This window comes from Eutrigla gurnardus (assembly GCF_963514095.1).
Source record: "Eutrigla gurnardus genome assembly, chromosome: 12".
NCBI lineage: Eukaryota > Metazoa > Chordata > Actinopteri > Perciformes > Triglidae > Eutrigla > Eutrigla gurnardus.
In genome coordinates this window covers 23853723-23867968 of record NC_139926.1, presented here as the reverse complement: position 1 = coordinate 23867968, position 14246 = coordinate 23853723, and the positions used below count along the sequence as shown (strand labels likewise).

At 42.4% G+C, this 14246-nt stretch overlaps 1 protein-coding gene across 2 annotated transcripts in view; it reads left to right on the top strand.

Annotated features, from left to right (window-relative positions):
* The window catches only part of adarb1b (adenosine deaminase RNA specific B1b), a 94396-nt gene that overhangs the window by 68637 nt on the left and 11513 nt on the right, over positions 1–14246 (top strand). For both annotated transcript variants that reach the window (XM_084022833.1, XM_084022832.1), the window contains one exon: positions 11454–11528. In XM_084022833.1, the coding sequence (XP_083878959.1) occupies positions 11501–11528 (28 nt within the window). In that variant the 5' untranslated portion in view covers positions 11454–11500. The remainder of the gene's footprint in view (positions 1–11453; positions 11529–14246) is intronic.

The window sequence follows — 14246 nt, the reverse complement described above, 5'->3', positions numbered from 1 at the left end:
TCTAAAGCTTTCTAAAACTTGCCACACTCTCCGAGTGTTTGTCGTCTTCCTCATCCGGCTGAAGTCACTGATTGGATGTCAGTGTCTGAATGGCTGCCTCTTAATATGCAGAGTGGAGGAAAAGCATGTAGGGCTCACAAGGCAAATCGCTTCTGGCAGCCTAATTCACTGGTCATTAGAAGGGCCAAATTGAATAATGGACTCTGAGGTAAAGAGGGTGTGTGTGTGTGTGTTTGATGAGATGGGGGGGGGGGGGGGGGCCATGTTGGGTGGCCGGTACTCCGTGGCCCCCTTTACCTTGGCCCATCAGTTTCAATCAGGCAGCGCGACAGGCACTCCCCTCGCCGCCACGACCCCTCTCCATTAGGCCGCCGGCGCCCACACGTGTACTCCCATTACGCCGCATTACCTGGAGGCATCACCTGAGGAGGCAGAGAGAGAGATAGAGAGAGAGAGATGAGGAAGAACTTCACAGAAAAGAAAAAAAAAACCTCATTTCTATTAGGATTCTTCCTCTCGCCGGCGCTTTCTTGAGGTAATCACCGGACTGCCAACGCTTTATTGGGGAAAGTAATGGGATGGTCGGATGGCGACAGTAGCACTCACTTACCTAAACGCATACACGGACAGTTACCAATGATCCCGCTCTGTTTTTTAATTCCTCTACCTCCTCCTCCTCGACCTGTCAGTCCGCCGTTGCTGCTTCTGCGGCGCTCCCACGTGTTTTACAGGAAAACGTGACTGAAGATCATATAATTGTTTACATTTACATTTGCACCGTTTTATTGTTTTATTTATGTCTCACATGCTGCCTTTTAAAAGGACTTGTTTTTGTACTGTTTATCTATTTTTTACCCTTAGATGTTACATTGTTTGGCATTCTGTGGACAGCAAATGAATAATTTCATTTCACAGGATGTATATAAACATGCATATAGTTTTTGAATTTTGAATCTAGATGGTTCACGTCTGAAATTGTCTGGACCAAGTTGGCACAAATGGGATGACCAAGCTTTTAAGAAGTAGGGCAAATGTTATCATTTTAGCTCATAGATGGATCTAATGTCTAAGAACAACTGCAAACGAATTCTGGGATGGAAATGTGTCAGAATAAATCAGAATATGTGGAGAGGAGTGGAAGGATAAGTGAAAGGAGTACATAGAGGAGGACACAGTTTGTTTATTTGTTTGTTTCCTGATGACAATAAACACTTTACCTTTACTTAACTTAAATAAAAAAAAAAGATATGATCACGGTTCTGAATCTCAACAGATGACATCACATGGGAGGAAAGAAAGAGTCTTTAATTCCCTAAACTCCCGTCCCCGAGCAATGAGACGGTGAATAACGAATGGTGCTGTTTAACGTAGCGGCGTTGTGGGGAGTCGGGTCGGCCCTAATCCGGCCTGCGATGTGATGTGACTGAGGGAGGGATCCGACAGGCCTGAATGGATTGGAGCGGTAGCGCGGCCCGGTGGGTCTATCCGTCTGCGTTAGGGCTGCTGGGAGTGCTGTCTCCGAGGCGGGCTCTCCTGCACCGGCCGTTTCCCATGGCCATTTGTCTCTGTCCACTTCCTTTGCCTTTCCTGCCCCCTCTCTCTTTCCTTTCATCTCCCCCTCCCACCCTTCGTCGATTCCTCATTTCGGACTCTCAGTCTTGTTCGATCCGTTTCTCCTTTCTCTTGTTTTTTGTTTTTTTTCCTTCTTTTTCAACTTATTATTGCCTCTCGTGATGGAAAGTGTTATTAAAACACATTTATTTTGTTTTATAAGAGACATTTTAACTGCTTAGATTATTTGTGTGTGTGTTTGATTTTGTTGAATTACTCGACTGTGATTGGTTAATTAAGGATTTTAACCTGATGGTTGTTTTGCTTTGTCGTTGTCTTTGTCTTATCTATCGAACACACAAAGGATAAATAAGACCTCATATTTCTGCATGTCAAATATGTATCAATCATATGTATATATATACATGAAAAATATATATATATATTTTTTTTTCATGGATGTAGCTTGTTCGGCTAGCTATCTAGTACTCCGTTAGCTTAGCACTACCCTCCTATAGCATTGTCTGACTCACAATAGACCAGTTTATTTGAACATTTTTCATTCCACGTTATTACACCATATAATCATCTACTTAATTGAAAAAGCTATTGACCAAAAATATAATGTATAATCAGAAACATAATAATAATTTTAATGTATCTTGTGTTTGTTTTCGGTATGTTTTGGTCCGTTTAATACTTAACGCCTGAGGCATGATCAACAATGCAGAAAATAATATATGTAACACAGGAACTCTCGGTCGATACACATATAAATCAAACAGTGAACTCGGCTCAGGAAATCGATATCTTCACACAACTAAAGAATACAGAGTAAGTCCTCGTCTTATATTTAAGTTGCATATTCTTTGCTTCCTGAAAGGCCATAACATCCAGAAATATGACCTCATTATGAGAACCAGGGATGGAAATGTCAGGGTTCAGGCCTGAGTCAAAAAACATACATTTTACCATACATTATTAATAGGTTTCAGAGAAATAGGATATTTACACAGCTAGCTTTCACATATCTCACTGTGCTGCCAGACAACAACACGGTTATCTTATCGTTCTGACTTATTTGTGTCGAGGTCCGGCCCGGCTGGAGCTCTGCAGCTCAAAACAGACCTTATATAGCCGTCACAAGGAGATGTTTAGCTCCGGTTTCCATGGAGGCACAACTTGTTGCTTCTTACCTCACTTCCCACCTCAAACAAATGTCTCCAGCGTTGTGCGTTTCAGCTCGAGTGGAATAAAGTGGATGATGAAGAGAATAACTGAGACTCTTGGACGTGAATGTGCATGTGGGTGGGAAGAAGTTATACTGTGGTCTCCAGAAACGTATGTGGGAAGTAAAGTTAGGAGGTGTTTTGTGTGAAAGTGATAATTTTTTTTCGCTTGTTTCATCATCCGTGGCTTCTACGTGTTGTAGAAATTCTGGATATGTTGGGTTGGGTCATTTCACATCGGCTGGTTTACTATAGCAAACCCCAAATAACGATTTCCTTGTGATTTAATTGCAGTAATCTGATAAAAAAGGATGCCGGAGTAACAATTTGTAAAAAGTCAGAAGTCACGCTTTGTTAGGTCTGTCTGCAAGACGATAAGCAAACAACTGTTAAAATGCTTGTTTTCTGAATGGAGTCTGGTTTGATCGGAGGTAGGCTATGCTAACACTGTAGCTACTCCATCAACACTTGAAATAACTTCATCTAGACATAAATACGGCAGCAACTTTGTTGTTTGTACCACAGACAGTCTGGTTTCTACACATAGTCTGGTCTCAGGACTAATGTGAGGTTCTATCTTAGACCTCTGGGGGACCACAGACAGTCTCTGGTTTCTACACATAGTCTGGCCTGGTCTCTGGACTACAGACACTGGACCACAGACCACTACAGTATGTTTTGTCTCCATTTCTGCACGAATGTTTCTGCTCAAGTTTAATTTGCACTTATCGTCTTAACGTAATAGCGCTACGTGAAGAATTAGCGTTGCGTTCGATGTTTGTCGACCAACGCTCCCCCGGCGTTCCGCGTGTTTGTGTCACTGATGCCCGCCGTGTGGATTGTGTCGCGCCCAGAGGCTGAGCAGTCGCTCGCACTGGCCTTGATGGACACAGGAAGCGACGGCAGCCATTTAGCCGCAGCCTCCTTCTCTGGTCCACCAGCCACCCTCCACCTCCCCTCCCCACCCCTCCACCCTCTCTCTGCCCTCGGGCTCTGCTGGTGCTGAGGGAATCATAGCCACTCACTCTGATGATTTATGACCACACCTGAAGCCAGCCTAAGACGTGTATGTGTGTGTGTGGGGGGGAAGAAGAAGCAAAAGAAAGTGTGTGTGTGTGTGTGTGTGTGTGTGTGTGTGTGTGTGTGTGTGTGTGTGTGTGTGTGTGTGTGTGTGGTTTAAAGAAGCTAAAGATGTGAAATGCAGCAGGGAGCTTCGACTTCAAGCCGAATGATGAAATTTGATTTACAGCATTAGTGTGTGTTGCACACATAGCAGGGGGTGGTAGTGTGTTATACTGCGAGGAGAAGTGTTGGTGTGTGTTCCTCGTGTGCAGAGACACCATTATTCGTCACCTGGCCTTTAATACTTGGCCTCTCACTCCTCCATGAACCCTGACTGTGCCAGCCTTTCTGAAATCCAATCTCCTTTAAAACCCATCATATAAAACATTCATATTGATACTGTGCCTCTGTTTTCTCCAGCTTTTTGTTTTTTTCCTTCCCTCACCGGCCGCGGTCCGGGATGATAAACACCCGGCTGTCAGATATTAAAGTCCGGAGCACAATAAAAGACCGGTTCTCTCCCCTTTTTCTACACTTCTACATCCCCGCGCTACTCGCTTTTTTTTCTCAGATTTGAGGAATTTTTCATGTTTTTGTAAAAATATAAATCCATTATATTTGCATTGGAGGCGATCAGCCGAGCTTCCCATTCATTTCATCATTTTTAGAGAAAAACATTCTCTGATTGAAGCTTCTCAAATGACAGGATTTGCTTGTATTTTGTCACTTTGAGTTCGGTCACACAAAACAGATCATTCCATGACCTCACCTTGGGCTAACTTTTTCAATACTTTCTAATGTGTTATGAGGAAAAATGTATTGTTTTCCCAACTTTTCCCAATGAATGTAGCTAGCAGCACTAAATGATTGTGTGGGGTTATCAACAATTTATTATTTCAACAAATCTAACAAAACAAACTAAAGAGAATCTAAAATACATTCTGGCAATATCAAAGAAATGAATCGGCAGATTAATTGATAATAAAAGCAGATTAACTCCTAATCCAAAGTAACAGAGAGGTCACTCCTCTGTGTGAAGGAGGGTTTGAAGTAAATCACACACACCAGGACTAAATCCAAGTTGTGCCATAGGGGCTCAAGTAATCGTGTGTGTGTTTGTGTGTGTGTGTGTGTGTGAAGCCTCTGGACTGGTCCATTACCCAGCAGGTCCTGGGTGAGACCGTGTCAGACCTCCTCCAGGATCCCGGCAGACCAGCTGGTCAGTTAAACAGCCTTGTTGGAGGAATTGATTCTGTGGATGCGGCAACGACCGACACACTTTAATTCTTTAACCAAAATTGCCTCTAATATTATCAATACAGTCGTTTTTATTCTAAATATCATCATGAAACTTAACCATCAAAAATAATGAGGGGTTTAGTGTGTTTTTTAGTTCAAATAGGCTTTCATACCCATTTCAACAGCTGTAGTAAACATTATTCTACTCTCAAGTGTGTTATGAAACATTAATTACATGCTTTATGAAGTGCATATAGAGGTTAAATATTGTCACATAAAGTTGAACGAGTGGGATACATGGAAAAGGATTCATGGATGCATCATTCCCCCTTTCTCGCTCCATTCTTATCCTGTCTTTCTTACTATATACCATTAAATTAATCAAATGAATATCATCAATATTTTAAAGATCAAATGCTGTTGCTGATCCTGTTCAAGGACTCAGAGGAATTTCAAACTCTCAGAAAAACACTTCTCAGTTAAAACTATTAATCCTATTTATATATACTATTAATGATGTTAAAAATGATAAAAAAAAACAACATATTTTCTTTCACAGTAGCCGCTACACCAAGTAAAGTTTGTGAAGGTGAATGCCAAATCCGATTGTGTCTCGATTCGTTGAAAGGTCTTTTTTCACTTCTAATTTGCTTTCTTTCCTTGAAATCTTTATTGGTTATTCATCCTTTTTTTTATTTTTTGCTGAGTTAATTAGTTAATTTATTAAAAAGTTTGTTTAATGCAAAAGCATTAAATGTAACGCCTTTATGCAGCAGATAGATGAATTAAAAAAGGTAGTTCCATTAAAGGTGCATAATACAAGATTTGAAGCATTTCGATTGTCTCTCAACGGCTCTCAACATGGCGACAGCGGACAAGGTGGCTTGAAGCTAGCAGTGCTAATGATGCTAGCTGTGCTTATGACGCTAACAGTGCAAACTAAGTCAAACGTGCTGACGGACGTGAACTGTCTACGTGAGGGCGAATAACAACGCACACAGAGGGAGAGCGACTTCATCCTCTGCTCAGGTCGAACTTACTCCCCTGTATATAAAAATATAGAGTGAATAAAGATGAAAATAGTCTGAAAATATGATTCCTGGTTTTGTTTTGTATTTTCTTCGGCAGCACGCGGGGGAACATTACGATCACAGCTACGTATCCTACACGGCTGTATTTGTGCAGCGATGCATGCTTTGTTTTGTTTTTTTTCCTCCGTCTGTTTTCTGACAGCAGCCGAGCGGGAGTTGTTTGTAGAGTCTGTCTCAGTCCGTCAACATCATGTCTGGAAGGGAGGAGGCTGTTGTCTCTTAATATGCTGTTGATGTCGTCTGAGTGACGGCGGTAGATTCCCTCGCCGGGCCCGAGCAGTAAGTGATGTCACCGACACTCTCCGCCTCCGAAGTGCTGAATGCATCGCAAAAAAAGCAAGATGCATGTGGTTTATTTTCATAAAAGTTTAGTTCAATGACAGTCGAGAGAAAAGTAAAAGCGTCAGTATAATCTCACCAGAGAAAACCTTCTACCTCAGACGACTGGAAACTTCACAGTCGGACCAATCAGAGGCCGTCGTCTTGTCGAGGGAGCAATTAGTATTATCGTTCCATCAGTGGGCTAATTGCCGTGTTATCACTGCTACAAATTACAACTAATGTCAACGTGTGTCCCTTTTGCTGCCGCCTGCTGTATCTGAAACACATCCTCATTTAAAGAGCAAAACATGGAGCCGGATTTAACAACAAATGTGTCATTTATGATCATTTAATTTAAAATCATTTTGTTGTTTTTCAGTGTAATTGATGTTTACTTAATAAGATGTGTTTCTTATCTGTGACACAATCGACATATTTGTTTGTTAATAAAATGTAACGTGATTCCAGAGTTTTAAGCTTATTTTGATGATTATCAGGATATTGTTGATTCTGGCCGGTTTAATGGTGACATGATGGCCGTTTCTCAATATGCGTTCTTCTCTGTACTTCTGTTCTTGTGGACTTGAGAAACGTCATCAGCGTCGGACCGAGTACTGTTCCAATTCAAAGTTCGCATCTGGCCAAGTACGGTCAAATACCCCGGATGTGTTCTTGCCCCGCCCATTTCACCGAGGATGCATCGGAGGAGACTTGTGCGGACTTTGGGCAGTTACGTATCCCAGAATGCATTTCAATAAAGCAATGGCGGAGGAGAAGACGCACAATTGTTAACGTTAGAAGTTTTGAAATTCTACTGTTTTGGGGTGAATAAATGTTTTTATGTATTTTTGCGGGAATGTCATTTTTACAACTTCAAATCGGTGCTGTGGGTGATTTATTACTGTAGCACGTAGTTTTTATTCCGACGTTTTCGCCGCTAACGGCTATCACGGCTAGCTACCTCGCTAGCCGCTAGCAAGTTGGCCCGGGCACTTAGCATTACTGCTACCCCGCTGATGACTGCCTTGTCCCGGCGTGACCCTCTGAAATCTGACGCTGGTCTTGTATGATTGTAGTGTGGTAAAGCAATGCTGTTTTCTGTGCGTCTAAAAGGCAGACTTTGGTCTCTGAACGAAACACTTTAGGCTGTGATATCGGACTAATCCGTTTTAAGGGAGGGTTTTTATATTTTTATACAACTATAACGTTATACTAAAGCGTTTTGTCGTGTTTACGTAATCCGCCCGTATTCCCGGTTGTTCCCAAACATTTATATTCATATTTGTATAAAAAGAAAACATCATATTATATCCTCATATAATATATAATAAAATATACAAATGAAACGGAGTTGTTTTTTATTATTCCGGTTATTTTAACCAGTGAAAATAACCGGAAGTTGAACGCCGTCAACCGGCAAAAACGATGACGTCATCAAGTACGTTCCTGTTCCAAATGCAGAAAAACACCGTCCTCCCGTACCCCGGGAGTTCGTTCTTCCAACTGAACTCCGCAAGTCTAGACTCCCGGAGTTCACGAGTTCGAACTTGGCGTACTGGGTATTGAGAAACGGCCGATGTGTTCATACCGTCTCAGGGAGTGCTATTAGTGACAGTGTGGGCTCCAGCCTGGAGCGTGGTCTGAAGTAGCAGTGGGGGGGCGGAGCTTAGCAAAAGGTCAGTTGGTTCTGTGTCATAGCTGAAAATGGCCTTTAAGCTGCTGATGGAGTTCAACTCAATGAGCTCCACCTTTTTGCTTAGAACTCGTACTAATTGCGCTACTAATGTCAAAATTAGATTTTAAATTATTTTTGAATGATTAAAGGTTAGCCCTCCATGTTAATTATGAATGCCTCTGACTCTGTTTTAAGTTGTGTGAACTGATGCTGACTGTAGCTCGCCTTCAGAGGCCGTTTGTTCCCGACACGTCGAAGCCCGCGGGCTGCCAAGGGCAGACCTTTCCATCGCCTTCTGTTTTAGAGAAGATAATGATTCTCTTTTACGTGGAATAAGATTGCATTTTCTGTCTCTCTCGTCCTCTATTCTTCCCTCACCTTTACCTTCTTACCCCTCATTCCCCTCCACCTCCTCCTCCTCCTCCCATCAGTTGGCCGCTGCTGGTGCTCCCCTCCACGGTGGCGACACTCTATCGCTCCGTCACAGCGCAAGCGAGGGATGAGAGACAAATCAAAACCACCTTATTTCCCCTCAGTCCCTCTCACTGTGCCAGATTGAATTTGAGGTTTTTCATCTTCTTTCTCATCTTTCTCTTTTCCCTGCCTCCCTCGGCGTCCACTCAGAATTACCTGGAACCAAGCCGTCTCACAACTCGATGACGCAGGATCATTTGTGCATGTGGGGGGGGGGGGGGAGGGGGAGATAGTCATCGTCTTCAAAAACGCTTGATACACACCAACGTCGACCCGAGAAGCTCATCTTATGAATCTCCACACATGCAAATGTCCAATTTAATTTAGCAGGCTTTAATGTCTGAAACTGGCTGACCTTTAAAGAAAAATGCTATAGCGCCTTTTAGAGAACGCCTCTCTTTGATGTTCCGTTCCTCGCTCTCCCCGCTCCATTTTCTGTGTCATATATATATTCCCTTATTACCAAATGTAGACGCCTTCAGATCATATTTGTTTGAAAGCACAACATATTCTCATCGTTACTTCCCAACAATACTGGAGAAATTGAACTTCGGCAACTGAATCAGTGTGTTTGCTTCTGAAAGCAAATCAGTTTTTAGTGAATAAATAAAAAAAATGGCTTTGTTACAAATGTTAAAATAACAGCTGGGGGGACTCAGGCAGTGGATGGTGTTGCTTTAGGCGGTGCATAATTTCTTTTCCTTTACTAACGATCAGTCAACTTGATATAAGACCGGATGTGGATTACTCTAATTTGTCACTTTTGTTCGGCGTTGGGTTGAATCTGACGTGGACGACCTTGGAGGTCCACTCACATCGATGTAGCCCAGCGCTGATGGGACTGCCGGTTTTAGAAATGATTATACACCAATTTGAACATGAATCTCACTCGATGCACAAAGTTAGATGTGTTTTCTTTCTTTTATTGTGAAGGGCAGGACTCCGGTCATTTACCTCCAGATTAACCTTCTCAAGACACTCGATCGCTCATTTCATGTATTCTTTGTGGGCGTGTCCCCGGCTGATTGCACCGGATTTAAGAAATAAGGCTGAAAATCAAACGGGCACATTTGCATTGCCTTACTGATTAAACCGCACAGCAGGAAGTCTGAAGGAGGAGGAAGTATGCGAGTACAATAAAAGTCATGCAATGTTCTACTGTTCGAATGTAATTATTTTTACCCACAATGCCCCACACCATTAAGGGGAAGACGTAACAGGCTGCAGAACAACCTGCGAGTAGTGCAACTGGTCTGGATGGGGGGCCGGTTGGGGCTCTTGGCTCCTGCTACCTGAGAAAAATGACTCTCATCATCCACTCGGTTGGACCCACTCCCGCTCATCCCTCCCTTCACCCCCCGCCTTTTCATTTTCAATTACGGGCCGGAATATGAATCTTTAATAGGGTGATAATTGTGCTAGCATATTTGCTGTCACCCACCATTAGCCCAGATTAATTAGCCCATTTAGTTTAGCTTAAGAAAGTGTCTGGCTGAGGAATGGGGCCGCTGGTGGAAGACGAGAGTGTAGTATCAGCACAATCTGTTCTGTATCATAACGCCATCTTTCTCCCGCTTTCTCCCCCTTTAACTCACTCGGTCTGTTTCATCGGCAATGTCTAACTATTAGTTATTTTATTATCACTATATTATGGGCCAGTGGTAGGCATGGGGTGAAATTAAAATCTAAATATAATTGCAATCCACCATAATTATCCCAATAATCATCAAAATATGTTTAAAATGGCAGCTATCACTTTACATTTTGTTAACAAACATATTTTTTTATTGTGTCTCAAATATTTTTAATGGAAAAACTAAAATAAGTTGATCATTAAATCACAAAGTCTCCCTGCATACATAAAGGATGAATACATTTTTTTAATATATTTGAAAAGTCTTGACAATAAGTTTCTAGTATTCTGGGACACTATATTGTTTAACTTAAGTACTGAATAGGCTGAGTACTCCTATAAGAAGTTCTTAAGCAGGTTTGGAAATATAGAAAATACATGTAATGCTTTTGATGAAGCACTCAGGAGCTGGTGGAGACCAAAATTGGAGCACAAAGTGAATATAGGACTTCAATTCTTCTCGTGGCCAAAAACGAATGTTGCTATACAGCTGCTGGAAGTGGAAATGAGCAACTGATTGTCCTTCCTGGCGGATGAGCTGCTGTTGAACCCTGCGGCAACATCCCTATCCTCCTATTATTGACTTACATGATGTCAAACGCTGACCGGAAGCTTTGAGAAGGCGAACAAACATCAAGTTGTTGCTGAATGTTTTTGCCTTTTCTTAATGAGCTGCTTTGGATTCGCCCATAAACTTGTGAAAACGGCAGAAACGGAGCGTTCGTTGTCGGGCTAATTAGCGGCACGAGTAAACATCTCCGATCTCTGGAAAATCATTTAGGTCTGTTCTTGAGAAAGATGCTGCTTAATGGAGCTTTAATCGCGCTCTCCACCTTGGGAGTGTGTGTGTGTGTGTGTGTGTGTGTGTGTGTGTGTGTGTGTGTGTGTGTGCATGTGAGTGGTAATGGGGTAACTTGGCCATGTCACTAGCTGTATATCTCTCAGCAGGCAGGGGGGAATGAGGTCTAATCGGAGGGATATTAAAGTCACAATAGACTGCTCCTGCTGTTAGCGCCTGTCAGCCCTGGCCTCCTCTCTCACCTTGATATCGCTCAGTCTCTGAATATTTATATCCTGCATATAATATAACACCCAGCAATATGTACATTTATCAGCACTGTGGCCACTCGAGGCCTTGGACTGTGTTGATGTGTCTCACTGTGTCCTCTGATCTGCAGGTGCAGCGGGGGCGAGGCTGCTCTCAGGTCAGAACAAACCCGCGGCCATGGATGTGGACGAAGAGGAGAATATGAGTGAGTCCACTCTGATTTTTTTATTTGATATAATTTTTTCTCTCCTGCCTGAGCTGTAGCTGGTGTCCCTGTTTTTAAATGTTGCTTTCTGTTTCCCTGCTTCCTGTGCGTCTGCCGCATGTCTTCCCTCCGATGTGTAATCAGTGTGCCCACATTTTGCCAGAATATAAATCATGCAAAACAAGGCGAAAATACAATATAAAAGTATTAGAATACTGTTATATCTCATGTGGTGCTAATTATATTCCCATTTAGATGAGGGCATGACATCATCTGTCCCTACCTGAACCACGGAGACGTCGCATACTCACACAAAAAAACACGCCAAACTTTTCAGTGAAAATCTAATCAGTCCATCTGTGAGGCTTCATCTCATATTACAGATTCCCCTCTCCCTCCAATTCTCTCTCCACTCCAGCTTATTGGAAATTAATTAGACATTTTTGGTTTGAACTCGACTAAGCCTCAGAAGGCGCGGGGCGACCTGATTCGAACGTGTCTCCCCATACACCTCGGCGATTCAAAGGGAGCCGTCGGGCCCCGGCGGCGCCTTCACCTGCAGTATGAAAGCAGGGTTTTTTCGCTCCGTTGTTAGCCGCTATGTCACACAACGGCCTTTGTTGTCTTTCAAAGCGTCTGAAGCTTCTGTCTGCTGCCAGTGAAAATATACATTTGAAGATAAAAATGCAGCCCGAGCTCACACAAGCTTGTTTCTATTATACGGAGGAAAACATGAAAGAATATTTAACCCTTATGTGACAACCTTTTTTTGGATTCTTGACATTCTTTAATCACTCGAATCAAAACCCAACAAACAAGTTTCACTTCAAATAAAGTTGCGATAAAGGAGTTTTTTTCCTGCGTTGTTATGTTCCTGCGACCCTCGCGGGGACGTTTCCACTCTGATGGATGGAACCATATGGGATGTTTAGTCTTTGCCTACCTAATGGATGCTGATTACACAGACGCTGGCATGATAACGACCACGGCTGCATGTGTGTGTCCCATAATTCAGTGCATGGCGTCGTGGCTGCTGCTCTCTGAGGTTTTTGTCCTCTGACTTTGGGGTTCTACTGGATATCCATCATCCTGCAAAAAATAAATGATGTCTTAAGAAAACTTAATATTGTAACGGAGAAAGGGAGCTCCAGTTTTGTTTTTGTTTTTTTTCAGTTTGCCAGTATTTCACTGTTTATGTCTGCAGCATGCAAGTTTTCAGTGTTTGATCGGCTTATTGGTCCCTCTTTCCCCCTCTAACTGTTTTAGGAGACGTATTGACTGTTTGTGTGTATTTAAGCATATAATGCCTTCAATTCAATGAAAATGCCCAAATTTGCAGCTCTAAGTTTTCTCTCATTTGCAGAGAAACATAATGAGCTGCAGCTCATTTTAACCCATAAGAACCCAGATCCATGTTTCTATATTTTCTATTAATATTTTAAATTTGATTTTGTTTGAATGGACTTTGAATTTAAGAACAGAATTTTTTTTTTAATTCTTAATAATTTAATCATTTTAATTCATTAAGAAGCTTGTTCCTATTTGACAAAAACATCATATCAGCTTTCTGTGAGTTTTTGAAAGTTAAAAGTTGTCATGACTCGTTGTCACATGACCACACCAGGATGTTCTGTAGATGTCAGATAGACAACTGTGGGTTCTTAAGTGTTAAAACAATTTATTTAGAAAGTCCCCGTTCAACATTTTCGACCACAACGTAAATTACTCAACTAATGCTGCAGCGTCTGTGGCGATTAAAGGTCATTGGCTGAGATTGTGTCCCCGTCCAAAACACCCATCACCATTCTGACGGGTCATGCCGTCCCTCCTCTCCCCTGTTTATTTGCAAAACTTCCTACTTGCAAAGTCCCAGTTTGCAGAATGCACGCACACACCCAAGAATATTGCATGTTTTCAGTGCAGATGTTGCTCCTAAATTAAAAAGATATGCAGTGTGTGTTGTTGATCTTAGGAATGAGTGTCTTTTTTTTGTTTGTTGTTGCCTTTAGACATGTCAGTGGAAGTATGCAGATGGTGACGGCATGTCGGTACATTTTGCAACCTAAAACACTGTTTTCTCTGACAAGCTCCATGGGGGGGATCTCAGAGGCGCGGGGGTCTTATGAATCATTAGAAATAGATTTTCTAATTCAGACTATCCTCATTTTAAATCAAAAGAAAAAAAAAATCTTATGAAAAAACGGGTGAGCAGCATTTGAACCTCCCACCGTGTCACCAGTGAAGACTGTAGGATCCTGCAGTAGGTGGAGTCTTCTCCTTCCGCCTCTTTGATGTATCCTCCTGTTTGCCTGGTCCTCAGCTCCTCCCCCCTGCACTCCTCCCCTGCACTCCCTCAACCCAACCTACAACCCCACTCATGCACACTGCGGCCTCTCTTTCTCCTGAGTACCGCAAGGAGTAACCTATCAAGCCTTTGCTGAAGGATGTTATAAATGAAAATTTTTGCCAATATTCCATCCACTTTGCTAACTGGATTCAGTGATATGTGTTCCCCAGTAGAGTGTATTTTAGGACCCCGCAGTTTCAAACTGAGCCTTTAAAATGTAACCTAATTTCTCTGTAGGCGCTCAAGCGATTACAAATTGATGGAGTGGATGAGGAACGGCTCTGCGTGCGTCCATGTTGAGTGTTGATATGTGTGCATTTTTTATGTTTGAGACCCATAAAAGTGTGCGACGTGTACAGTAGTTGTTTTAT